A 27,696-nucleotide genomic window follows, 5' to 3' on the forward strand; every position below is an offset into this window, starting at 1 on the left:
CCATCCTAGATGGCAACGGGCTCAGCTACCTCGGGCAGAAGGGGATGACAGATACCTCCGCTTTTCCCCCCCCCTCCTGTGCAAAAAGGACCTGCAATTCTACGGCGCCTTTCACAACCACCGGAGGGCCCAAAGCACTTTATGGCCAATGAGGTACTTTTGAAGTGCGGTCACTGTTGTAATGTAGGAAACGTGGCAGCCAAGTTGCGCACAGCAAGATCCCACAAACACCAATTTGATAATGACCGGATAATCACAGAATCACAGAAACCCCACAGTGCAGATAGAGGCCATTTCGGCCCATCGAGCCTGCACCGACACATATCCCACCCGATCCCCGTAACCCCACGTATTTAATCCCCCTAACACTAAGGGTCAATTTATCATATTTTTAGTGATGTTGATTGAGGGATGAATATTGGCCCCAGGACACCGGGGAGAACTCCCCCTGCTCTTCTTCCAATAGTGACCGTGGGATCTTTTATGTCCACCTGAGCCAGCAGGCGGAGCCTCAGTTTAACATCTCATCCGAAAGACGGCACCTCCGACAGTGTGGCGCTCCCTCAGCACTGCACTGGAGTGTCAGCCTAGATTTTTGTGCTCAAGACTCTGAGAGTGGGACTGTGAACCCACAAATCTCCTGACTCCGAGAGAGTGTTGCTGCCCACCGAGCCTCGGCTGAGAGAACCAGACGGGCCGGCTCTCCAAACTCCGAGCCCCAGGCCTCGGGCCTACACCATCGGAAAGCAGCGGAGCGCGCGCCGTCCACTTACTATCTCTCTCCGGCATCTTGGACACCTTCCCGATCCGCTCAACGACAACCAAAAGGCGATTTGTATTATTATTGCGAATAAAACAAGACAAACACAAACTCGGCGACTCCTCCCAGCTCAGCACCTATCCCACCAAACCCCGCGGTACCGCCCGATCCCGCCTCTCCAATCTGATTGGTGCAGCCCCGTCAAATATCTCCATTTCAATTGGTTCGTCTTCATGTCAATCATCACGGTCGGTGTGTTCCCGCCTCCCGCCTATCAGCAGCTTCTATTGGTCAGGCTCCTTCAAAGATTTCAATTCCAATTGGTCAGTCTCCATGTCAATCATCGACGTTCCGCCCCCGCGCCCTTCAACAGCTCCTATTGGTGAGTGCGCCGCCACCGCTCTCCATGCCGATTGGTCCGATGCCACGTCAATCATTAATGATTCACACCCCCGCCCATTGGGTGGCGGGCGGCTCGCCTCGCCGCTGAGTGGCCAGCGCCCGCTGTCAATCAACCGGCCGGCCGGGTTGGATTGGTGGAGGCGGGGCCACATCACAAAGCGGGGCTAAGATGGCGGCGGCGGCGGTGGTGAGAGGGCTGGGCTCCAAGCTGAGCCAGCAGCTGCGGGAGGTGCGGATCCACCTGTGTCAGAGCTCGGCGGCCAGCCAGGGGGCCAGGTGGGTGACAGCGGGGCCCCCGGGGGGGAAGGTCGCGGCCGGGGAGGGCACTGGGAAGGTCAGGAGTCACAGTGAAGGGCGGGCTCAGGGCTTCCCACACACAGGTCAAACACTGAGTGTGGGGGGTGAAGATTAGGGGTGAAGGGTTCAGGTCCTGGGGTGAAGGGCAAGGGGGAGCGGGAGGGCGGGGCGGGGAAGAGAGTCGGGGCGAGAGGGGGGGGAGAGAGAGTCGGGGCGAGAGGGGGGGGGAGAGAGAGTCGGGGCGAGAGGGGGGGGAGAGAGAGTCGGGGCGAGAGGGGGGGAGAGAGAGAGTCGGGGCGAGAGGGGGGGGGGGAGAGAGTCGGGGCGAGAGGGGGGGGGAGAGAGTCGGGGCGAGAGGGGGGGGGAGAGAGTCGGGGCGAGAGGGGGGGGGAGAGAGTCGGGGCGAGAGGGGGGGGGGGAGAGAGTCGGGGCGAGAGGGGGGGGGGAGAGAGTCGGGGCGAGAGAGTCGGGGCGAGAGAGTCGGGGCGAGAGGGGGGGGAGAGAGTCGGGGCGAGAGGGGGGGGGGAGAGAGTCGGGGCGAGAGGGGGGGGGGGAGAGAGTCGGGGCGAGAGGGGGGGGGGGAGAGAGTCGGGGCGAGAGGGGGGGGGGGAGAGAGTCGGGGCGAGGGGGGGGGGGGGGAGAGAGTCGGGGCGAGGGGGGGGGGGGGGAGAGTCGGGGCGAGGGGGGGGGGGGGAGAGAGTCGGGGCGAGAGGGGGGGGGGGAGAGTCGGGGCGAGAGGGGGGGGGGAGAGTCGGGGCGAGAGGGGGGGGGAGAGTCGGGGCGAGAGGGGGGGGGGAGAGAGTCGGGGCGAGAGGGGGGGGGGGGAGAGAGTCGGGGCGAGGGGGGGGGGGGAGAGAGTCGGGCGAGGGGGGGGGGGAGAGAGTCGGGGCGAGGGGGGGGGGGGAGAGTCGGGGCGAGGGGGGGGGGGGGAGAGTCGGGGCGAGAGGGGGGGGGGGGGAGAGTCGGGGCGAGAGGGGGGGGGGGAGAGAGTCGGGGCGAGAGGGGGGGGGGGCGAGAGAGTCGGGGCGAGAGGGGGGTGAGAGTCGGGGCGAGAGGGGGGGGGCGAGAGTCGGGGAGAGAGTCGGGGCGAGAGGGGGGGGGGGGAGAGAGTCGGGGCGAGAGGGGGGGGGGGGAGAGAGTCAGGGGGGGGGGGGGAGAGAGTCGGGGCGAGAGGGGGGGGGGGGAGAGAGTCGGGGCGAGAGGGGGGGGGGGCGAGAGGGGGGGGGGCGAGAGGGGGGGGGGGAGAGAGTCGGGGCGAGAGGGGGGGGGGCGAGAGGGGGGGGGGGGGAGAGAGTCGGGGCGAGAGGGGGGGGAGAGAGTCGGGGCGAGAGGGGGGGGGCGAGAGGGGGGGGGGGCGAGAGGGGGGGGGAGAGAGGGGGGGGGGAGAGAGTCGGGGCGAGAGGGGGGGGGGAGAGAGTCGGGGCGAGAGGGGGGGGGGGAGAGTCGGGGCGAGAGGGGGGGGGAGAGTGGGGGGGAGAGAGTCGGGGCGAGAGGGGGGGGGGAGAGTCGGGGCGAGAGGGGGGGGGGAGAGAGTCGGGGCGAGAGGGGGGGGGAGAGAGTCGGGGTGAGAGGGGCGGGGCGAGAGTCGGGGCGAGAGGGGGGTGAGAGAGTCGGGGCGAGAGGGGGGTGAGAGAGTCGGGGCGAGAGGGGGGGGGGCGAGAGGGGGGGGGGCGAGAGTCGGGGCGAGAGGGGGGGGCGAGAGTCGGGGCGAGGGGGGGCGAGAGTCGGGGCGAGGGGGGGGAGAGAGTCGGGGCGAGGGGGGGGAGAGAGTCGGGGCGAGAGGGGGGGGAGAGAGTCGGGGCGAGAGGGGGGGGGAGAGAGTCGGGGCGAGGGGGGGGGGGGGAGAGTCGGGGCGAGAGGGGGGGGGGAGAGAGTCGGGGCGAGAGGGGGGGGGGCGAGAGGGGGGGGGGGGCGAGAGGGGGGGGGAGAGAGTCGGGGCGAGGGGGGGGAAGAGAGTCGGGGCGAGGGGGGAGAGAGTCGGGGCGAGGGGGGGAGAGAGTCGGGGCGAGGGGGGGGAGAGAGTCGGGGGGAGAGTCGGGGGGAGAGGTGGGGGGAGAGTCGGGCGAGAGGGGGGTGAGAGGGGGGGGAGAGAGTCGGGGCGAGGGGGGGAGAGAGTCGGGGGAGAGGTGGGGGGAGAGTCGGGGCGAGAGGGGGGGGAGAGGTGGGGGGAGAGTCGGGGCGAGAGGGGGGGAGAGAGGTGGGGGGAGGGTGGGGGGGGAGAGAGTCGGGGCGAGGGGGGGCGGAGAGTCGCGGCGAGGGGGGGGGGGGGCAGAGAGTCGGGGCGAGGGGGGGGGGGCAGAGAGTCGGGGCGAGGGTGGGGGGGGGAGAGAGTCGGGGCGAGGGGGGGGGCGGAGAGTCGGGGCGAGGGGGGGGGCGGAGAGTCGGGGCGAGGGGGGGGAGAGAGTCGGGGCGAGGGGGGGGCGAGAGTCGGGGCGAGGGGGGGGCGGAGAGTCGGGGCGAGGGGGGGGGAGAGAGTCGGGGCGAGGGGGGGGAGAGAGTCGGGGCGAGAGTCGGGGCGAGGGGGGGCGGAGAGTCGGGGCGAGGGGGGGCGGAGAGTCGGGGCGAGGGGGGGAGAGAGTCGGGGCGAGGGGGAGAGTCGGGGCGAGAGTCGGGGCGGGGGGGGGGAGAGGCGGGGCGGGGGGAGAGTCGGGGCGAGGGGCGGGGGGGGAGAGGGGCGGGGGGAGAGTCGGGGCGAGGGGCGGGGCGGAGTGGAGAGTCGGGGCAGGGGGGAGAGTCGGGGCGGCGGGGGAGGGGCGAGTCGGGCGAGGGGGAGTCGGAGGCGGGGGGGAGTCGGTGCGGGGGGGGAGAGTCGGGGCGGGGGAGAGGGGTGGGAGGGAGAGGCGGGGGGGGTAGAGTCGGGGCGGGGGGGAGAGTCGGGGCGAGGGGCGGGGGGGAGAGTCGGGGCGAGGGGCGGGGGGGGAGAGTCGGGGCGATGCGGGGGGAGAGTCGGGGCGAGGGGGGAGAGAGTCGGGGCGAGGGGCGGGGGGAGAGAGTCGGGGCGGGGGGGAGAGAGTCGGGGCGGGGGGGAGAGTCGGGGCGGGGGGGAGAGTCGGGGCGAGGGGCGGGGGGGGAGAGTCGGGGCGAGGGGCGGGGGGGGAGAGAGTCGGGGCGAGGGGCGGGGGGGCGAGGCGGAGGGGAGAGTCGGGGCGAGAGGGAGAGTCGGGGCGGGGGGGGAGAGTCGGGGCGGGGGGGGAGAGTCGGGGCGGGGGGTGAGAGTCGGGGGTGAGAGTCGGGGGCGGGGGGGGAGAGTCGGGGCGAGGGGGGAGAGTCGGGGCGAGGGGCGGGGGGAGAGTCGGGGCGAGGGGCGGGGGGAGAGTCGGGACGAGGGGCGGGGGGAGAGTCGGGGCGGGGGCGTGGGGGAGAGTCGGGGCGGGGGGGAGAGTCGGGGCGGGGGGGAGAGTCGGGGCGGGGCGGGGGGGGAGAGTCGGGGCGGGGCGAGAGTCGGGGCGGGGGGGGGAGAGTCGGGGAGAGGCAGGACGAGGGGCGGGGGAGAGTTGGGGCGAGGGGCAGGGGGGGGGTGTCGGGCGGGGGGGGAGGGCGGAGTTAGGGTCGGGAGATTGGGGTGAAGTGGCAGCGGGGTGTTGGAGCTGTTGGCAACGATCTCAGGTTTATCTAGTTCTGCAGCGCCTGTAAAAGCTAACAGCCCGTGTGAAAAGCAGCTGTTGGCAACCATGGTGCAGCACTGAGGGAGTGCTGTTTTGTCGGAGGTGCTGTCTTTTGGATGGGATGCTACGGTGGATGTAAAAGATCCCGTGGCACTATTTCAAATAAGCGCGGGGAGTTGTCCCGGTGTCCTGACCAATGTTCATCCCTCAAACAACAGCAGCAAAAAGATTAACTGGTCATTCATCTTGTATTCTGTTTATGGGATCTTGCTGTGTGTAAATTGACTGCTGCAATTGCTTATATAACATCTGGTATGATCTGGAATGCACTGCTGAACAGGGTGGTGGAAGCAGATTCAATCTTAGCTTTCTAAAGGGAATTGGATATATACTTAGAAAGGAAACATTTACAGGGCTGTGGGGACAGAGCAGGGGGGCGTGGGACTAATTGGAGAGCTCTGTCAGAGAGCTGGCACAGGCACGGTGGGCCGAATGGCCTCCTTCTGTGCTGTACGATTCTTTTACAGTGACTGCACTTCAAAAGTAACCAGTTCCTTTTGATGCACTTTGGGATGTCTTGAGAATGTGGTGCTGTGTAAATATATGCCCAGATCTGAGCAGAAGAAATGGAAGCAAGTTAACTGCTGTCTTGTATAACATAACCTATTTTTGGACAATATATTATTTAGATAGAGCCTTGTCACATTGGTCAACATTTCTCCAAGTGCTTCACACGAGGAATTATTTCTGAAGCGCAGTAATTGTTCCACAGACAAACACAGCAGCCAATCTACACCAGCAATGACCCTCAAACAGCAAAGAGATCAGTTCATCTCCACCAATGGTGGAGCGATTGAAATCGGGAATGATCAAGAGGCTAGATTTGGAGGAACACCGATATCGGGGGGTTGTGGGGCTGGAGGAGATTACAGAGCTGGGGGGTGGGGGGGGGGCGAGGCCATGATGGGATTTGAAAACAAGGATGAGAATTTTAAAACTGAGGCGTTGTTTAACCGGGAGCCAATGTAGGTTAGCGAGCTCAGAGTTAAAAGCGATTTGAGAAAATGTTTCTGTCGACGCACTTTTGGTCTGATATTTTCTTGTGATGGTTTTGCAGTTAATACTGCAGTGGTGTGATGTCAGCTGCTCTGCAATTTACAGGAAGGATAAATTGTTTGCAAGTTTAAACCTACTACAAGAAAAGTGTGAACAAGATTGGGCAGAGCTTACCCTCCCAGCAAGATAGCCTTGCAGTACTCCCCAGTGTCAGCCGCGGCTCAGTGTCAGCACTCTTGCCTCTGAGTCAGAAGGTTGCGGGTTCAAGTCCCACTCCAGAGACTTGAGCACATAATCCAGGACTGACGCTTCAGTGCGGTGCTGAGGGAGTGCTGCGCTGGTGGACGTGCCGTCTTTCGGATGAGACGTTAAACTGAGGCCCTGTTTGGCCCCCTCAGGTGAACGTAAAACGATCCCATAGCACCATTTGAAGAAGAGCAGGGGAGTACTGCCAGTGTCCTAGCCAATATTTATTCACCAACCATCACCTGAAATAGTTGACCTGGTCATGTATCTCATTGCTGTGGGACCTTGCTGTGTGCAAACTGGCTGTCGGGTTACAACAGTTCAAAAGCCTTAATTGGCTGTAAAGCGCTTTGGGACGTCCTGACTTCATGAAAGGTGCTGTATAAATTCTTTATAATAGAGTCACAGAGGACAACACTGTGACGTACTTTTCAGCACAATGCAGTTCTTTGGTAATTTAAACCCTCTTGTAAAAATAAGTTAAAGGAATGTTCTATTTTTGAGTAACACTTTTTGTTGGAGTAAATAATTGGCCATGGTTTGCAGTGCAGGGCATCACCGAGGTTTCTGGGGTGCGGTGGTGCAGTGGTAATGTTACTGGACTGGTAATCCAGAGGCCTGGCCTAATATTCCAGGGAATGTAATTGCAGTTTGAGAAAAAAACTGGAAATAATCACCAGACTAATTCCTGGGATGGCGGGACTGTCGTATGAGGAGAGATTGGGTCGACTAGGCCTGTATTCACTAGAGTTTAGCAGAATGAGAGGGGATCTCATTGAAACGTATACAATTCTGACAGGGCTAGACAGACTGGATGCAGGGAGGATGTTTCCCCTGGCTGGGGGGTGGGTCTAGAACGAGGGGTCACAGTCTCAGGATATGGGGTAGGACATTTAGGACTGAGATGAGGAGAAATTTCTTCACTCAGAGGGTGGTGAACCTGTGGAATTCTCTACCACAGAAGGCTGTGGAGGCCAAGTCACTAAATATATTTAAGAAGGAGATAGATTTCTAGACACGAGGCATCAAGGGGTATGGGGAGAGAGCGGGAATAGAAACATAGAAGATAGGAGCAGGAGTCGGCCATTCGGCCCCTCGAGCCTGCTCCGCCATTCAATGAGATCATGGCTGATCATCCAAATTCAGTACCCTGTCCCTGCCTTCTCCCCATATCCCTTGATCCCTTTAGCCTTAAGGAATATATCCAACTCCTTCTTGAATATATTTAATGAATTGGCCTCAACTGCCTTCTGTGGTAGAGAATTCCACAGGTTCACCACTCTCTGGGTGAAGAAATTCCTCCTCATTTCAGTCCTAAATGGCTTACCCCTTATCCTTAGACTATGACCCCTGGTTCTGGACTCCCCGGCCATCAGAAACATCCTTCCTGCATCTAGTCTGTCCAGGCCTGACAGAATTTTATAGGTTTCGATGAGATCCCCTCTCAATCTTCTAAACTCCAGCGAGTATAAGCCCAATCGACACAATCTCTCCTCATACGCCATTCCTGCCATCCCAGGTATCAGCCTGGTGAATCTTCGCTGCACTCCTTCCATGGCAAGAACGTCCAGTTTTTTTTCTCAAACTGCAATTACATTCCCTGGAATATTAGGCCAGGCCTCTGGATTACCAGTCCAGTAACACAACGCAATATGGTATTGAGATAGAGGATCTGCCATGCTCATTGAATGGCGGAGCAGGCTTGACGGGCCGAATGGCCGACTCCTGCTCCTATTCTTCCAAGTTTCTAAACAGCTGGTCTCCGTAAAAGTGACCATGAAGCTGTCAGATTGTCGTAAAAACCCAACTGGTTCACTAATGTCTCTTTTGGAAAGGAAACCTGACCCGGTCTGGGCGTATATGTGACTCCAGTCCCCCACCAACGAGTTTGATTCTTCACTGTTCTCTGAAGTGGCCTCGAAAGCTTTCAAGAAGAAGACCATCTCGGGGCAACTAGGAATGGGCAGTAAATGCCAGCCTTGCCTGTGATGCCCACACCCTGAGAATTAGAATAAAATAGGTGAGGTAAATCGCAGACTTTCGGAGGCGCAATTCTGAAAGAAGCTGATGTTATCCCACAGTTCTATCTATCCATGAACATTGATTGAATTTGCAACATAAAGCTTTTGATAGAGTAAATAAGGAAAAAACTGTGTCCAGTTGCAGCAGGCGGTTAAGAAGGGAAATGGTATGTTGGCCTTCGTAGTGAGAGGGTTTGAGTACAGGAACAAGGATGTCTTGCTGCAGTTGTACAGGGCCTTGGTGAGACCACACCTTGAGTATTGTGTGCAGTTTTGGTCACCTTATCTGAGGAAGGATGTTCTTGCCATGGAGGGAGTGCAGTGAAGATTCACCAGGCTGATACCTGAGATGGCAGGAATGACTTATGAGGAGAGATTGGGTCGATTGGGCTTGTACTCGCTGGAGTTTAGAAGAATGAGGGGATCTCATTGAAACTTATAAAATTCTAACAGGACTAGACAGACTAGATGCAGGAAGGATGTTCCTGATGGCGGGGGAGTCCAGAACCAGGGGTCACAGTCTAAAGATAAGGGGTAAGCCATTTAGGACAGAGATGAGGAGGCATTTCTTCACCCAGAGGGTGGTGAACCTGTGGAATTCTCTACCACAGAAGGCAGTAGAGGCCAATACATTAAATATATTCAAGAAGGAGTTGGATATATTTCTTAAGGCTAAAGGGATCAAGGGGTATGGGGAGAAGGCAGGGACCGGGTACTGAATTTGGATGATCAGCCATGATCGCATTGAATGGCGGAGCAGGCTTGAGGGGCCGAATGGCCTACTCCTGCTCCTATCTTCTATGTTTCTATGTAGCCAGAGGACAAGATTTAACGTAATTGACACAGGAACCAGGGGCGACAGGAGGAAAAAAAAATTATGCAGCGAGTTATGATCTGGAATTCTTTTTTTTTGTCTTTTAATACTCCTGTGAGTCGCCTTGGGACGGTTTACTACATTAAAGGCGCTATATAAATACAAGTTGTTGTTGGAATGAACTGCCTTAATCAGTAGTGGAAGCAGATTCGGTAATAACTTTCAAAAGGGAATTGGACAAATACTTGAAGGGGAATGATTTGCAGGGCTATGGGGAAAGAGCAGGGGGGAGTGAGACTAATTGGAGAGCTCTTTCAAAGACGTGATGGGCCGAATGGCCTCCTGTGCTGTATCATTCTATGACTGTGTAAAACTGTGGAGTTACTGCCGGTGTTTTGGTCCAACCAGGGATTTCATCGAGCAGCACTATGTCGCGCTGAAGAAGGCAAATCCAGATTTTCCCATTCTAATCCGAGAATGTGCTGGCATACAGTCTAAAGTGTGGGCTCGATACGGTAAGGAACCAACCGCATGTGCGACAGGTCACAGTACGAATAGCACGTTAAACCGGGAGAGCGGAGTGATGTGGCTTAGACCAGGGCTTGTCAACCTTTTTTGCTTCCGAGGCTCCCTCCTGTGTTATAAAAAATTCCACAGAGCCCCTGTAACACAACACAAGTATTTTTTTCCGTATAAAAAAAGTTACACAATTAAACATATATATATTAATTATTTTTGATGTGGAGATGCCGGTGTTGGACTGGGGTGGACAAATGTAGGAAGTCACACAACACCAGGTTACAGTCCAACAGCTTTATTTGAAATCACAAGCTTTCGGAGCACTGCTCCTTCATCAGGTGAAGAGAAGCATACAGGCACAGCATATATAGTTAGAGAAAACTGCCAGATGATTACAGGTAATCTTTCTAAGATTACCTGTAATCATCTGGCAGTTTTCTCTGACTATATATGCTGTGCCTGTATGCTTCTCTTCACTTCACCTGACGAAGGAGCAGCGCTCCGAAAGCTTGTGATTTCAAATAAAGCTGTTGGACTGTAACCTGGTGTTGTGTGACTTCCTACATTAATTATTTTTGTTTTACTTAACGTGAAACCTGGCGCTGAGCAACAATTCTGTCAAGACATGGAGGTATCTTCGACAAGCGCACACATAGTCAATCTTTTGTGCTGCCTGCGGGGCCCGGAGGCGCCCCCCCTCCAATATACCTGGGGGTTCCCACTGCCCCTGATGCCCGGGGCCTCCGCTGCATACCTTTCTGTATCAAAACCTAGCCCCAATATTTTTGAATAAAATGGTTGGCTCGCTCTATCCAGAAGCACGGGTGGGGGGGAAGAGAGGAGCATTGGGAGAGAATGGTAATTAAAATAACATTTTGTTATTGGATCTAAACGGTGAAAAATGTATTAAAAATATTGTCGGCAGTTTGGTTTTAATGTTGAACTTTGTAAATTAATTTCTGGCTCATGAGAGAGGTCAGATGGATTACATGGCTGGTATGGTGCTGACCGTCGATCAGCAGTCGGTAAGAGCGGAGCCGATCTGGGGGCTAGATTGATGGTGTCGGGAGAAGCCGCGTGGTGGCGGCGGACCCCTTGAAATCTTCTCCCCTGGTTGAGAACCCCTGGCTAGGTCCACTTTCTGGACCTGAGTTTGAATCCAGCCCAGACTGATGGGGAGTGGGTCTAATTGGAGAGCTGGCACAGGCACGGTGGGCTGAATGGCCTCCTCCTGTGCTGTAAGCTTCAATGAATCTCCTTAAAGATCCCTCGGCCACTATTTCGAAGAAGAGCAGGGGGAGTTCTCCCCGGTGTCCTGGGGCCAATATTTATCCCTCAACCAACATCACTAAAACAGATGATCTGGTCGTTATCACATTGCTGTTTGTGGGAGCTTGCTGTGAGCAAATTTCCTGTCGTGTTTCCTACATTTGAAGTGTAGTTACTGTTTATAAAAGTACTTCATTGGCTGTAAAGCGCTTTGAGCATCTTGAGGTTGTGAAGGGCGCTATAGAAATACAAGTTCATTAGACACAAAGGAAAATACTCTCCGGGAACAAGCGAAGCCAAAATCTGTAGTGTTATTGTTATTTTCCCCAGGCATGACGCTTGACTGAACACTGAATTCTGCAGTAAATGAGACAAAGCATTATTGATCTGCTTTATGATGCTTGCTTTCTTTATTTCCCTCCTGTTTCAGAGTTTGGAAGAGAGAGAAGTGTACCGTTGGATAATCTGAACTCGGAGCAGGTTGCGAAGGCACTGGAGTCTCTGGTTAGCAAGCCGTGAACTGCAGAGCAATCGAACTGTGAAGGAAAAACGTTTTAATAAAAAAAAGTGGTGCAGGAATGTTACTGTTCCGCTTCCTCGCCTGGGATCCCAAAGGCAGCTGTAAAATAAATCTAATTTAAAATGGATTCGAGTCCCGCGTGTTCTGTCAGTTACTGTGGTCGTGTTCCAGTTGTCACTGGCTGTGACGTTATGTTAATGAGCAGGCTGAATAAATTATTAAACCTGTCCCGACTGGCCTGACCGCACATCCTATGACTGCTGTCTCGTTGATGCGGTTTCCCAGAATTAAAGGCAATTTGCGCTATGAGTGGCGTTGGGATTCCTCAACCTCATTCCACTTAGTTCCCTTAATGGTTTTCAGAGATCTTAATCCCAGCTGTCTGGATTGGATTGAAACTCGGGTTCCCAGATGTGTTAAACTAAATGCTAAACACCCTTGGAATTCCAGTGGAGAAAACTCGATCAGAGACCTAACTCTCCCACTGCACAATTCTCATTTTGAAACCTGCCACCTTTATTCAACATCATCCTTTTAACACCACCGTATTCACCCATGTCCTTCGCTGAAGCCCTTTCTTTGACTGGAGATTGCTTGGGTCTCCGGAAGTTAGTTATGCAGGTCACTTATCTTGCTTGGTGCGAGTTGAGGAATATTGCCCCATTTCCATCTGTACAGAAGTGATGGGCTGAATGGCGTCCTGTACTGTAAGCTTCCGTGGTTATAATCCAAATCTCTCTCGGGACCTTTGTCCACGCCGCCATCACTTCAGAGCTTGGTTATTCTCAAGCCCGCCCCACCCTTCACAGACTCCCAACTCATTCAGAATTCTGCCGATCATGTTCTCCATTAGCTTCCTGCCCTTCGGCATGCCAACTTCAAAAATCCTTGCCCTCAAAGTGCCTTCAGGATCTTGCTCCACCCTCCCTCTGGAATCTGGTGTTCCTGGCCGGCATCCCATCTTCCACCCTCCATAAACTTGAACTCATCCGCCCAAATCCTAACTCGCACCAAGTCCCGTTCACTCATCACCAACGTTCCCTCTACTTTTTTTGGCCCACACGGCCCCTTCAACAGGCTGCGCGGGCCATTCAAAATTCCCCGCACGTGCGGTTTTTCTATTTAAAAGCCAGCTCCTCGGCTGCGCGAGACCGGCTCATCACCCCCCTGTGCTCGCTGACTGACATTGGCTCCTGGTCTGGCAACGCCTCGATTTAAAAATTCTCATCCTTGTTTTCAACTCCCTCCACGGCCTCGCCTCTCCCTATCTCTCTAACCTCCTCCAGCCCTACAACCCTCCGAGATCTCTGCGCTCCTGCAACGCCAGCCTCTTGCGCATCCCCGATTTCCATTGCTGGCAGCCGTCCCTTCAGCTGCCTGGGTCCTAAGCTCTAGAATTCCCTCCCTAAAACTCTCCACCTCCTCTTTTAAGACGTTCCTTAAAATCTACCACTTTGACCAAGTTTTTGATCACCTGTCCTTATGTGGCTCGGATTCAAATGTTGTTTGATAACGCTCCTGTGAAGCGCCTTGGGATGGCTTACTACGTTAAAGGCGCTGTATAATTGCAAGTTGTTGGTTCCTCATCCTACGTCCTAGCATGCACCCCCTGCTCCAATATAGCTGGCAGTCTTCAGCCACTAAGCCTCTGCACTTTGAACTCTCTGCCTACCTTCATAACGCTTCTCAGAACCTATCTCTACCTGTGGACACTTCCTCTAACTTTTTGTGTCAGCCGTGACTCAGTTGGTATCGCCAGCTCCTCTGAGTCAGAAGGTTGCGGGTTCAAGTCCCAACACAAAATCTAGGCTGACATTCCAGCGCAGTATGGAGGGAGTGCTGCACTGTCGGAAGTGCCGTTTTTTTCAGGTGAGACGTTAAACCGAGGCACTGTCCTCTCGGGTGGACGTAAAAGTTCCCGTGACACCGTTCCGAAGAAGAGCAGAGGAGTTCCCTCTGGTGTCCTGGTCAACATTTATCTCTCAACCAACACAGAAAACATTAGCTGAACATTATCACGTTGCCATTTGTGGAACCTTGTGTGTGCAAATTGGCTGCCGTGCTTCCCTAAACGATAATAGTGACTACATGTCAAAGTAATGCATTGGATGTAACGTGCTTTAGGACAGCCTGAGATCATCAAAGGTGCTGCATAAATGTACGGTCTTTATTTCCTACTTTCTGTTCAGTATCCGCTGCATCTGCCTTGGAACATTTTGTTCTGTGAAAATCGCTATTATAACTGTAACTCCTTATTGTCACTGCGGAACGATGGGCATTGTATGGACGACAGGAGGCCCTGGGTTCGACATTCAGGAGTCCAACATTGGCCGAAAGGGAAAAGAAAGCGATTGTGGATTGGAACTCTTTCCTACATCCGTGCACCTTGGTGCCTGTAATAAAAGCAATTGCAAACATTTGCCTTATTTTTAAAAAAAACTGCCTTGGGAGGTCCCCAAATGCCACTCTTTAATTTGATGATTATTACACAGAAGGGAGTCTGAACTGTTACTGCAATGTGCTAAAATCAGACTGACAATCAGCGTTCTCTGCCACTGGTTTTAGCGCTTCAACAGTGTCAAATTTGTGGGTCAGCCACGAAATTTTTGCGCTCAAGTTCCCTGTACAGCTCCGCGAATCACTTTGGAGCATTGTTCTGCATTAAAGGAGCTATATAAATGCAAATTTTGTTGTCGGCATCATTGTTACGTCCGTGTAATAAGAAAAAGACTGCAGAGAACGGTACAACAGGTGTTTACTCAACGTGGTTCAAACTGCAACTGACTGTACAGATCACTACTCAGGGTTTATATACAGGTGTGGTCACTGCCGGTACTACAGGATACAGGAGCTGTAAAAAGTAGTTCTCCCCCTTAAAGGTACATACATTACAATTCCTCCCCTTTTAGATTAACAGTACCATAACACTCATTTAACAATTAAATTTCAAACTAATTACAATTAACACTTTTAACATGCAACATTAACTGAAAAGTCGTCTATAAATTCAGTCTTTGGGGAGGCTTCCTGATTCTTTCTGGATAACGCCTTTCCCGAGTGTCTCGCTCTTGGTGCGCAGGCGATTCTAACACCCTGTCGTCAGCTGATTCATCAGCTTCCAATGCTATTGTTTCTGAGGTAGATGCGACCTGTACGTCAGGTTCCTCACCAGGTACGTATGGCCGAGACATGGGGTTGACTCGTTCCTGTGACTCTAGGATCTGGTCAGCATGGCGTCTCACAATGTTCTCCCCAACAGCCACTGTGTACATTAGTGGCCCCTGCCATGTGCATATCGTTCCTGGTTGCCATTTCTCTGTTCGGTAGTCGCGGGCCAAGACTGGTTGCCCTACATTGAAGCTCCTTGTCGGCTTCTCATTGATGTGCTGGAATTGCTTACTCTCAACATCTCTTCGTACATTTGGTCTGAGCAAATCCAGACGAGATCTCAACCTTCGGTTAAAGAACATCATGGCCGGGGCCTGGTTGGTGACTGCATATGTCGCATTTCTGTAGGCTAAAGGAAATTGTCCACCTTATGCTGCAGTGGAATGTCGTCATTGCACATGGCCTTTACTGCTTTTTTAAAGGTTTGTACGAACCTCTCAGCCAATCCATTTGTGGCTGGACGATACGGGGTGGATGTGTAATGCCTTACCCCATTCCTTTTCATAAATCTTCGAAACTCTTCGGACACAAACTGTGGTCCGTTATCAGAGCAAATCTGCTCTGGCAAGCCGTTCCTGGCAAAAATGGTCCATAGGACTGCAATAGTTTTCTCCGTGGTGGTGGAGGACATTTTGATCACCTCAGGCCATTTCGAGTGCGCATCCACGGCTATTAAAAACATTGAGTCCATGAATGGACCAGCAAAATCAATATGCACCTGTTGCCATGGAGATGAGGGCCACTCCCATGGGTGTAGAGGGGCATGTGGTGGTGCATTTTGGACCTTCTGGCATCCTGAGCAGCTCTTTGTCAGGTCCTCGATTTGCTGATCGATCCCCGGCCACCACACATAAGCCCTAGCAAGGCTTTTCATTTTCACCCCTCCCAGATGACCTTCGTGAAGCTCATTGAGCACTCTCTCCCTTAACTTGGGTGGAATTACCACTCGGGATCCACACATCAAGGTCCCCTGGCATACTGACAGCTGTTCTCTTCTGGATGAGAATGCTGGCAACAGTGAGTCGCCACGTGCTGGCCATCTCTTCACCGTCAAATCATATACCCGAGACAGTGTCGGGTCATTTCGGGTCTCCTTCTCTATACCAGCGTTAGTTACTGGCAAGCATTCAATTATAGTCGAATTAAATATTTTGTCAGGATCCACTGCTGGTGCATCCTCCGCAGTAGGCAGTGGCAGGCATGATAGCCCATCAGCGTTTCCATGCTGTTTCGTGCCCTTATACTCGATTTCATATTGGTGCGCCCCTAGAAAAAGGGACCATCTTTGTAGCCGTTGCGCAGTCATCACCGGAACGCCCTTCTTTGGATTAAAGATGGAGACAAGTGGTTGGTGGTCAGTCAGCAAGGTGAACTTCTGCCCGTGCAGATAGTGATTGAACTTTTTCACTCCCCACACTAGGCTGAGGGCCTCCCTGTCAATCTGGGTGTAGTTACGCTCGGCTGAGGTTAGTGACCGAGACGCAAAGGCTACTGGCCTCTCTGAGCCGTCCGGGAATTTGTGCGACAGCACCGCTCCAATGCCATAGGGTGATGCATCACACGCCAACCGAATTGGTAGTGCTGGGTTGAAATGAGCCAACACCTCTTTTGATGTGATCAATGCTTTGCTCTTCTGGAAAGCTCGTTTACATTCGTCACTCCACTTCCACGGTACCCCCGTTTGCAGTAGGGTGTTGAGTGGGTGTAGTACGGTAGACAAATTCGGCAAGAACTTATGGTAGTAGTTCACCAGCCCGAAGAACGACCTCAGTTGTGACACATTTTCCGGTGCTGGAGCCTTGACTACTGCCTCAATCTTTTCAGGGGACTTATGTAACCCCTCTATCAATAACGTGGCCACAATACGAGATCTGCTTCTGGAAAAACTCGCATTTGTGACGATTAGCTCGGAGCCCATATTCCTTCAATCTAGTGAGCACCTGCTCCAGGTTGGCGAAGTGATCACTGTCATTTTCGCCCGTGACCAGGATGTCGTCCAAATAACACTGGGTCCCTGGAATCCCTTGCAGGACTTGTTCCATTGCCCTTTGCCAAATAGCCAGAGCTGATGCTACCCCGAACACCAGCCGGTTGTATTGGTAGAGACCTTTATGAGTGTTGATCGTGAGGTACTGTTTCGAGGCTTCTTCTACCTCCATTTGCAGGTATGCCTGGGCCAGATCAATCTTAGTGAAGCGTTTCCCTCCAGATAGCGAGGCAAAAATATCTTCAATCCGTGGAAGCGGATATTGTACAGTGTGAAGGACTGGGTTCACTGTCACCTTAAAGTCCCCACAGATGCGAACCTTCTTTGGTTCCCCAGGTGTATTACTCAACGACCTCTTCATTACAGGAACGATGGGTGTAGCCCACTCGCTCCAGTCCACTTTGGACAGTACTCCTGAACGTTCCAAACCTTCCAGCTCTGCTTCGACGGCTGGGCGGATCGCATAAGGTACTGGTCTGGCCTTAAAAAACATTGGGCTTGCATTTTCCTCTATTTTGATCGTCGCTGTTATGCCTTTTAGTGTTCCGAGTCCCTGCTGGAACACTTCTTGTGCGTCAGTTAGCATTTTTGACAGTCGTCCAGGTGTGACGTCGCCATCCTTTTTGGCATCTACAGTCAGTGCTTGTATGGAATGCCAATCTAGCTATAGCTTCCGGATCCATTCACGTCCTAGTAGTGGTGGTCCTCCATCTGGCAATACATATAGGTCCATTTTTGGTGTTTCCTTGCCGTTATATATAACGTTCACCCTTATTTTTCCTTTGGGGTAGACTTTTTGCCCCATGTACATCTTCAAGACAATCTTTGTATCTCTCAAGGGTATATGTGAGAATAGCCGCTTGTAGTCCCTTCGGCTTATGACTATTAGGGCTGATCCTGTGTCCAATTCCATTTTCACTTGGACTCCTGCTATCTTGAGCGTGACCCAGATAGTTTGGTGATCCTCCATTTTGATCACATTACGTAGTTTCAGACAACCCAGCTCCTTGCTTCCGGAGTCTGTATCACTCTTCTGTTCGTCTGAACTACTCTCCGTCACCTTATGTACCTTCTTGTACTTCTCCTGTGGAGATTTCTTGCTGCTGGTTTTCTTTCCCGACCTGCAGACTCTTGCTATGTGTCCTACTTTTCCACACTGTCTGCACACTTTGTCCTTGAACCAGCAATCATTATGGTCGTGTGTTGTTCTGCCACAGCGATAGCACTTCACTGTTCCGTATGACATTTCATTTGTGCCATATTCTTGCGGTCTCCGTTGTATCTCTGCAGCGCCCTATGCTGCTGCTTTGTGTGATACTGCAATGCTGAAAGCCTTGTCCAGCGTAAGATCCTTTTCTGATAGAAGCCGTTTCTGGGTTCCTTCACTTTGAAGCCCACACACAAACTTGTCCCTTAAAGTATCTGCTAGTCCCGTTCCAATCTGGCAGTGTTTCGATAGCTTGCGCAGTTCTGTTAAATACTCAGCATTACTTTCATCTTTATGCTGGTTCCTTTTGTGAAACTTAAATCTTTCTGCTATCAGCAGCGGTGTGGGGTTTAAGTGGTCCTGTAGGATTGACACTATGTTTTCAAAATCCTTTTCTACTGGCTTCTCTGGGGTTATTAGGTTTCGTAGTAAGCCATACGTTTTTGCACCCATTGAATTCAACAATACCAGCACTTTCTTGTCATCTGGCACTTCATTCGCCTTGCAGTATACTTCTATGCGTTCGACATATGTCGTCCAATCTTCGACTTCATTGTCGAATGCTGTGATACTGCCACTCTTCGGCATTTTTGGGTGTGGTTAGACTGGCTTAAAATGGCGTCTCCCGCGCTTTCCTTTCTTCCCCGCTGCGGCTTAAAATGGCGTCTCCCGCGCTTTCCTTTCTTCCCCGCTGCGGCTTAAAATGGCATCTCCCGTGCTGCTGTCAACGCCGCTCTCGGCGGTCCTCGTGGCAAATGGCGACGCCCTGTGGGTTTCGTGCGCTGCTCCTGCGCTGCTACCAATGCCGCTCTCTGCGGTCCTCGTGGCAATGGCAGCGCCTTGCGTTTTCCTGCGCGCCTCTCTCCCCCGTTGACGCTGCTCGGCTCTTGACCACCGGCTGCGCTCTGCTCTCTCTCGTCTCTCTCCCCCGTTGACGCCGCTCGGTCCTGAACACCGGCTGCGCCCTGTGCGCTCTGCCCTCTCTCTCTCCCCCGTCGACGCTGCTCGGCCTTTTTCTGTGCCGCTCGGTCGGGCTCTAGCCCGTCGCTGTCTGGGAAGGGTCTGCGCAGTACCTGTTGCCAGCCCGTTTCGCTGGAAAGCCAAGCCTGGCTCTCGACAGCCTCCCCTGCGATGCTCAAATCTCCGCTGGATGACTGGGCGGTTGCCCGTGGTCGATGCCCGTGCTTCTGGACTTGACCTTCTTCCACTGTTCTCCAGGAGCGAATCCCTGGGAGGTGATGCAGAGTTGCAGGTAGGTTCGAATCTGCTCGTCGCCACTGTTACGTTCGTGTAATAATAAGAAAAAGACTGCAGAGAACGGTACAACAGGTGTTTACTGATGCGCTATCAATTACTCATAAAAGACGGAGAGTTAGGAGAGTAACTAAAGGCTTTTATTAGCAAAGAACAGAGCATGCCTCTCGTGGTTGACTGGGTTCCAAGAAGGCAGGGGGCTGCAGGTCAATCACCTTTATACCTGGTGCCTGTGGGTGGAGCCAGCCGAGACATGTTGAGGCATGCATAGGTACAACAGTGTGCAACAACAACAGTGAATAACAATAACAGTGGTTTACCACATTCACCCCTTGTTTAAAATTGAGTCCGGCGGGGTGAAGTGTACTAAAGGTTCGTGTAAGTAAGTCTATCAGGTGGCCTTGTATGCCGTCCTGATCGTCGTGGTGGCGGCGGTGATGGTGCAGCATCCAACGTTGAATCTGGTGTCTCATTGAGTGGTTGGGTGGTCAATGACGGGTCCTGGGGCTGCGGCATGCCGTCTAGCGGGGTTGGGTTGTGGGTAGTGGTGGATGGCAATGGTAGTGTTTCAGGGGCACCCAAAGGTGCGAGATCTCGTGTGGGGGCTGTGTCCTCCCGCCCGTCCGCGTACGCTACGTAAGCGTACTGGGGGTAGGCGTGGGTAGTGGTGGGTGGCGAGGGAGGTGTTTCGGGAGCACCCGAAGGTGCGAGGTCTCGTATGGAGACTGTGTCCTCCCGCCCGTCCGGGTACACCACGTAAGCATACTGAGGGTTGGCATGGAGGAGGCTCACCCTCTCGGCCAGGGGCTCCGTCTTATGGGACCTCACGTGCTTCCGCAGGAGGGGTCCTGGAGAAGTCAGCCATGTCGGTAACGAGATCCCCGATGTGGACTTCCTGGGGAAGGAGAACATTCTCTCATGAGGGGTAGCATTGGTGGCTGTACAGAGCAGTGACCGAATGGAATGGAGCGCCGCAGGGAGGACTTCCTGCCAGCGAGAGGTTGGAAGGCCCTTAGATTTCAAGTTTAAAAGGACTGCCTTCCAGACCGTCGCATTCTCCCTTTCCACCTGGCCATTCCCCCGGGGGTTGTAGCTGGTGGTCCTGCTTGTAGCGATACCTCTCGAGAGCAGGTACTGCCGGAGTTCGTCGCTCATAAAGGGTGAGCCCCTGTCGCTATGAATATAGCTAGGGAAACCGAACAAGGCGGAGGGGTCATTCAGACATTTAATGACCGTGGTACTGGTCATGTCTGAGCAAGGGATGGCAAACGGGAAACGGGAGTACTCATCAATTATGTTGAGGAAGTACACATTGCGGTCGGAGGAGGGGAGGGGCCCTTTAAAATCGACGCTCAGCCGTTCAAAGGGGCGCGTGGCTTTGATCAGGCTTGCTCTGTCTGGCCTATAAAAATGCGGTTTGCACTCGGCACAGATTTGGCAGTTCCTGGTCATGGTCCTGACCTCCTCGATGGAGTAGGGCAGGTTACGGGATTTGATGAAGTGAAAAAACCTGGTGACCCCCGGGTGGCAGAGGTCATTGTGGAGGGTCTTCAGTCTATCGACCTGCGCGTTGGCGCATGTACCACGTGATAGGGCATCTGGGGGCTCATTGAGTTTCCCGGGCCGGTACAAGATATCGTAATTGTAGGTGGAGAGTTCGATTCTCCACCTCAAGATCTTGTCGTTCTTGATTTTGCCCCTCTCAGGTCCATTTCTCCCTTTTCCAACAGTCTCTGCCGGGAGTAGTCGGACCTTAGACCCGCAACGAAAGCATCTCGGATCAGTCCCTCCGTGTGTGCTGCGGCTGATACTTCTTTGCAATCGCAGTCTCAGCCGAGTATCCGTAGTGCCCGTAGGAAGGCCTCCACCGATTCCCCGGGCTGCTGTCTGCGGGATCTTAAGAGGTGCCTGGCATAGACCGTATTTACCGGGCGTGCGTATTGCCCTTTTAGCAGATCGATAGCCGCCGCGTAGGTCGTCGCGTCCTGGATTATTGTATAAACTTGGTGGCTCACCTTTGAGGCCAGGATTTCCAACTTGTTTTCGTCCAGGGTCACAGTTGAGGCTTGCAGGTAGGCCTCGAAGCAACGCAGCCAATGCGCGAACTTGGTGGCCGAACCCGCTTCTTGGGGGTCTAGGTCCAGGCATGTTGGTCTGAGGGCTCGCAGCAGCTCCTGCTGCTCAGCGTTTGGTGCAGCAGCCTGCTGTTCAGCGTTTGTCGACATTTTGTTTTTGCTAATAAAATTGATGCGCTATCAATTACTCATAAAAGACGGAGAGTTAGGAGAGTAACTAAAGGCTTTTATTAGCAAAGAACAGAGCATGCCTCTCGTGGTTGACTGGGTTCCAAGAAGGCAGGGGGCTGCAGGTCAATCACCTTTATACCTGGTGCCTGTGGGTGGAGCCAGCCGAGACATGTTGAGGCATGCATAGGTACAACAGTGTGCAACAACAACAGTGAATAACAATAACAGTGGTTTACCACATTTACTCAACATGGTTCAAACTGCAACTGATTGTACAGATCACTACTCAGGGTTTATATACAGGTGTGATCACTGCTGGTATTACAGGATACAGGAGCTGTAAAAAGTAGTTCTCCCCCTTAAAGGTACATACATTACAATCATCATCATCATCATCAAGTTACAGCAGTCTGAAATGGTACTCTATCCAAATCTGGCAGCCGCACTCTTAGCGCGTAGAATGGCTGGTGTGGGAAATGGTGAAATGTCTCCATTTTGCAGTCGGGGCCATTCCTGAGCTTGTAGCACATTGATGGGGTGTAGAGGGAAGCTTCATTCTACATCAAATGGTGCAAAACCAGACGTGGGAGTGCTTGGATTGTGACACTGGGTTCCTTAAATCGAAAGTGTTTTATTATCCCAACACTAAAATTCAGAACAACAACTTGCATTTATATAGCATTTTTAACATAGTAAAACATCCTAAGGCGCTTCACAGGAGCGTTATCAAACAAAATTTGTCACCGAGCCATATAAGGAGATATTAGGGCAGATGACCAAAAGTCAATGAAGTAGATTTTAAGGAGAGTCTTGCAGGAGGAAAGAGAGATAGAGAGGCAGATTTAGGGAGGGAATTCCAAAGCTTAGGGCTTTGGCAGCTGAAGGCACAGCCACCAATGGTGGAGCGATTAAAATCAGGGATGCTCAAGAGGCCAGAATTGGCGGAGCACAGATATCTCAAAGAGTGGTGGGGCTGAAGGAGATTACAGAGATAGGGAGGGGCGAGACCATGGAGGGATTTGAAAACAAGGATGAGAATTTTAAAATCAAGGCCTTGCTTAACCGGGAGCCAATGTAGGTCAGCGAGCACAGGGGTGATGGGTGAACGGGACTCGGTGCGAGTTAGGACTCGGGCAGCAGGGTTTTGGATGACCTCAAGTTTACGTAGGGTAGAATGTGGGAGACCGGCCAGGAGTGCGTTGGAATAGTCAAGTCTAGAGGTAACAAATGCATGGATGAGGGTTTCAGCAGCAGATGAGCTGAGGCAGGGTGGAGTTGGGCAATGTTACAGAGGTGGAAATAGAATAAAAAGACCCCCACACATCTGCGGGCTTCTCATGGCCAAGTGAGGACTTCCCACCGTCCGCCTTTATGTTTCTCGCCGTAGAACCTCCCCCTTCCTCTCGGCAGGGTGCTCTCAGACACAGTCTCAAAAACTACACAATGGTTACGTGACCTTTCCTCCCCCACCTTCACTCCCTCCACCACCGGCGTACCGTGGCTGCAGTGTGTACCATCTACAAGGTGCACTGCAGCAACTCGCCAAGGCTTCTTCGACAGCACCTCCCGAACCCGCGACCTCTACCACCTAGAAGGACAAGGGCAGCAGGCGCATGGGAACACCATCACCTCCAAGTTCCCCTCCAAGCCGCACACCATCCTGACTTAGAAGTATATCGGCCGTTCCTTCATCGCCGCTGGGTCAAAATCCTGGAACTCCCTCCCTAACATCACTGTGGGAACACCTTCACCACACGGACTGCAGCGGTTCAAGAAGATGGCTCACCACCACCTTCTCAAGTGGCAACTAGGGATGGGCAATAAATGCTGGCCTTGCCAGCGATGCAGCACAAAAACAGGCCATTCGGCCCAACTGGTCTGTGCCGGTGTTTATGCTCCACACTCCTACTTCATCTCACCCTATCAGCATATCCTTCTATTCCTTTCTCCCTCGTGTGCTTATCTAGCTTCCCCTTAAATGCATCTTTTGTAATCGTCTCAACTACCCCATGTGGTAGCTGGATGCCTTTTTAACAGCTTTATCAACTTGTCCTGCCACCTTCAAAGATTTGTGTATGTGAACCCTCCCGGGGTCTCTGTGTGTTTTGGTATAATCAATATGCAAGTGTACGCGGTCTTGCTAAATAAAGACTGCAGATCAACAACAACTTGCATCTATATAGTGCCTTTAACGTAGTAAAACGTCCCAAGGTGCTCCACAGGAGCGTTATCAAACAAGATTTGACACTGAGCCACATAAGGAGATATTAGGACAGGTGACTTGGTCACAGAGGTAGGTTTTGAAGGAGCCACTTAAAGGAGGAGAGAGAGGCAGAGAGGTTTAGGGAGGGAATTCCAGAGCTTAGGGCCCAGGCGGCTGAAGGCACGGCCGCCAATGGTGGAGCGATTAAAATCGGGGACGCGCAAGAGGCCAGAATTGGCGGAGCGCAGAGATCTCAGAGGGTTGCAGGGCCGGAGATTACAGAGATCGGAAGGGGCGAGGCCATGGAGGGATTTGAAAACAAGGCCGAGAATTTTAAAACTGAGGCGCGGCCGGACCGGGAGCCGGGATCAATCCGCAGGTGGAAGCTAGAGGACCCGAGTTAAGGACAATAAATGAAGAAAGTCACGATCGACACTCATGTTTGCATCCAACACCATGCATTACTTCATCACTCTCGCCCGACCACTTGCACAGCGGCAGACAGAGATGCTGCTTTGTCAGTTGATGTGGGGCTTGCACAGACAGTGAGGGAACTGCCACGTGTCCGGTGTGAGCAGGAGAGCCGCCAAGGAAGCAACAAAGGATCCCTGAGCTCTCCTAATTCATATTCCTGGCTGTAGCTGACTCTTAAAAATAAAAATTAGGAACATTTCTGCTTTCAAATCAAGCTCCCCTTCTAGCGACTTGGTTGGGTGTAATTGAGTTTGGTAGTCATTGTTTTCATATAGTACATACTTTAATTGAAAGAACATACAAAAAAAAGTATTTAATTTGTAAACACGTATTAAACCAAACAATCTAATTCATCCAGACTGACGAATCATTTTTGCACTGTATAATGGGATATCGGAAACCCCATGGATTTTAACAGCACTGGAACTAGGCAGATACCTTGTACCTGTACAAACTGTTCCGACTCAGAGTATTCCACATACAGGAAACTCTCGATTTACCGAACACCTAAATAACCGGCAATCTCTGTGAACCGGCAAAATTCAGGAGTAGGTTCCGGTAAGTTTTACTTCATATTAGTGGCCGTTCCTGGATCTGTGGCCGTGTAACCGGGGTTCCTGCACCTGTTGCTATGCAATAGGGATGCCTGGATCTTGTGGCCGGGGTTCCTGCACCTGTTGCTATGCAACAGGGAAGCCTGGATCTGTGGCTGTGTACAGGGCTCTTGTACCTTTTATTATACCTCTCTGTAATCCGGACTTTTTGATAAACCAGCACCACGCCAGTCCCGGATAAAAAAAAGTGTTTCCTGTATTACTGACTAAAGCACAGTCAAGTACAAGTGCTTAAAGGTCCTGTGGAAGACTCAGCTTCTAGTTGATAAAGCTTTCCTCGACGGCGTGGTGAGTTAAGCCTGTGCTCAGTCAGTCGATGTCAAGTTGAGGTGACGGTAGGTGCGACTACAACTGGTGTCTGGGAGGGAGGGGAGGGGTGGGGGGTGGAAATCAGTCTGCGTGTGCAGACGTTGGGTGAAGGCCGATCCCCAGGGCCGGGCCTGCGCCACCCCTCCCCTCCCACAAACCAACCGTCAAAATCCACGTGAGTAACGGGCGCTTGGGAGAGGCGGTAAAGACCGCCCATCGAACCAGGCCCCCGTCATGTATTCAATGCCTTCGAGGGATGGTGAGGGAGGAGAGGATTGACCCCAGAGAATGAGAAAGGTAAAGAGCTCATGCTTTCCATATTCTGCCAGCAAATGAGCTTCATCGCTACTCTGGCCAATCCCAGCAGCTTGGGAGGATGTCAAATAGCCTGGAGAGAGAAAGGAAATAATTAGTCGAAGGGCATTCGAAGGTAATGTTAGACGACTTAAGTTTATGTATTATCGATGCGTTTCTGATCGGCTAACCGGTTTCCATGGATACCACCAGTGGGGCTTTTAATCGCTGGCATTCGATAAACCCCCTTAGCCTCCCACTCGGGAGAGCGCTTTAGTGCTGCGCTCTCCTGGGAACCGAGTGGAGACTGCCCAGAATCACTGCAGTAGAATGGCAGCAGGGGTCAGCACGACAGCGAAATGCAGCCCCAGACAGCTGGGATGAAAGGCTTCTTAAGCAGCTGCCAGAGCGACGAGTCTTTCATCCCCATCTGTCGGCCTGGATCTGATCGGAGATCCAACCCTTCACTGCCAGCAAATCACGCCCTCCCCCCCACCCCGCCAGCGCTTCCCTGAACAGCACTTTAAAACTGCAGTATTATTTCAGATAGGTAAAGATATATTGCTAGAAGTTCCCCACATTGTCTCACAGTGGCCTTCGACTCTTCAGCTGTGACAGCCGTGGCTCAGTGGGCAGCGTTCTCACCACGGAGTCAGAAGGTTGCGAGTTCAAAGTCCCACTCCCGAGACCGGAGCACAAAAATCTAGGCTGACACCCCATCTCAGATGGATGTAACAGATCCCATGGCACTATTTCAAAGAAGAGCAGGGGCGTTCTCCCCGGTGTCCTGGCCAATATTTATCCCTCAACCAACATCACCGTGCTTCTCTTCCTCCAAAGATTAAGGGGTGATCTGATCGAAGTTTTCAAGATATTAAGGGGAACAGATAGGGTAGATAGAGAGAAACTATTTCCGCTGGTTGCGGAGTCGAGGACTAGGGGGCATAGCCTAAAAATTAGAGCCAGACCTTTCAGGAGTGAAGTTAGGAAACACTTTTATACCCAAAGGGGTAAAAATTCAGTTGGTAGCGCCTTAAGAGGGCGCTAAGTGGGGTGCAAACCAACTAGTGCCCGGGCGCGGCACTGCCCACGCCTCCCGCAAAATTAAGCGGGAGGTTAGTGGTGGCGCTAACCGGTAGCGCTGCGCCGCTGGCGATGAAGTCATCAGTGTGCGCAGCGCCCCGCTCACGCCCCGATCTTCGGGAGCGCCCCTGATTTACCGCCGGACGCTATGTCCGACAGGGTCAGGGGGGCCGTACCTGCGGCCGGGGAGGCGCAATTTAAAGGCGAGGTGAGGGGCGGCCGTTTTTGTTGCTGGCCGCCTGCCAGCACCTGCCTGCGCTCCTGTCCCCGGCCTCCTGAACTGCACCCCACCCCCCCCGCGGAGTGCCGGCTGCGCTCCAAGAGCCTGGCACTTCTCTTGGATGCCGGGCTCTTTTGCCTGCACTCCCGATCCTCGGGGGCCCAGCTGGGCCCCAGGTCGTGCTACACAAGGCCCCTCCCCTTTAAGAAGGGGAGGAAGGCCTGCAATACCGCAGCGTGACGTGCCGCAGCGCTTGTCGCGCCACGATATTCACTCGCAGCGCCCCAAGAGGGATGCGGGGCGCTTCCAGTAGCACCCCGCTTCCCTCTTGGGGCGCAACCACTCAATTTCCGGCACGGGGGGGGGGGGGGGGGGCTAATTTTTCCGGGGCGGAAGTTAATGCCTCAATTGGGGCGCTACTCAATTTTTAGCCCAAAATGTGGTAGAAGTTTGGAACTCTCTTCTGCAAACAGCAGTTGACGCCAGATCAATTGTTAACTTTAAATCGGAGATTGATAAACCAAAGGCATTGAGGGATATGGGGCAAAGGCGTTCGGTCACAGATCAGCCCTGATCTCATTGAATGGCGGAACGGGCTCGAGGGGCTGAATGGCCTCCTCCTGTTCCTATGCCAGCACCGGGTCCTTACCTTGTCTGTAAAGTATCTGTCCATTAGAAAGTTGGCTCGGACTCGGATCTCCTCGTTGCTGTTGTACTGAATCGCCTCAAGAGCCGGGATCCCACTTTGATTTGCAAACTCTACGCTAGCCTGTCGGAATCAGAGATTTGCAAATCATGTGTTAAACAAACGTTAAAAAAAGCGGCCGAGTCGCATTACTTAATTCACAAGCTACAAAGTTCTGTGTCACACGGTCGAAGGATTGCGGATCTGACCTGGAACCAACGTTAAGCCGCGCGGTGGCACAGTGCCGCACAAGCCACCCACCAGCTTTATAACTGAAATAACCACGCATGCACAAGAAACTGACTGGCAGTTAAAGGGGCCGCACACCCAAAAAAAAAATTAGCGGGAACATTGCCTGGAACCCAGTCTGCAGTTCTATATGAGCACCATAGGATCATTCTCTTCTCATGGTCTCTTGCAATCTGCCCAAAACAGCACACCTC

General features: G+C 53.4%; 3 protein-coding genes across 4 annotated transcripts in view; 1 reads left to right on the forward strand and 2 right to left on the reverse strand.

Moving 5' to 3' along the window:
• The window catches only part of ik (IK cytokine), a 55,911-nt gene extending 54,984 nt beyond the window's left edge, over positions 1–927 (reverse strand). The window contains exon 1 of the mRNA XM_085995995.1: positions 774–927. Coding sequence (XP_085852121.1) covers positions 774–789 — 16 coding nt within the window. The 5' untranslated portion in view covers positions 790–927. The remainder of the gene's footprint in view (positions 1–773) is intronic.
• Positions 928–1,308: 381 nt separating this feature from the next.
• Positions 1,309–11,636, forward strand: ndufa2 (NADH:ubiquinone oxidoreductase subunit A2). The gene is made up of 3 exons (XM_085995996.1): positions 1,309–1,438; positions 9,610–9,716; positions 11,420–11,636. Exons 1-3 carry the CDS (start codon positions 1,332–1,334, stop codon positions 11,506–11,508), a joined length of 303 nt encoding a protein of 100 aa, XP_085852122.1. The 5' UTR covers positions 1,309–1,331; the 3' UTR covers positions 11,509–11,636.
• Positions 11,637–21,405: 9,769 nt separating this feature from the next.
• The window catches only part of tmco6 (transmembrane and coiled-coil domains 6), a 47,635-nt gene continuing 41,344 nt past the window's right edge, over positions 21,406–27,696 (reverse strand). Inside the window, exons 12-14 of one of the 2 annotated variants that reach the window (XR_015079406.1) lie at positions 27,218–27,337; positions 24,723–25,359; positions 21,406–24,671 (exon numbers count right to left, since the gene is read on the reverse strand). Coding sequence is in view for 1 of the 2 variants with exons in the window: in XM_085995997.1 (XP_085852123.1) it covers positions 25,351–25,359; positions 27,218–27,337 (129 nt within the window). In the remaining variant the exon portion in view is untranslated. Of the gene's footprint in view, positions 25,360–27,217; positions 27,338–27,696 lie in introns of both variants that reach the window. The other variant, XM_085995997.1, reaches the window with a different exon arrangement.

Source organism: Somniosus microcephalus, chromosome 8 (genome assembly GCF_052327205.1).
Source record: "Somniosus microcephalus isolate GS21.2 chromosome 8, FLI_Smic_1.0, whole genome shotgun sequence".
Lineage (NCBI taxonomy): Eukaryota > Metazoa > Chordata > Chondrichthyes > Squaliformes > Somniosidae > Somniosus > Somniosus microcephalus.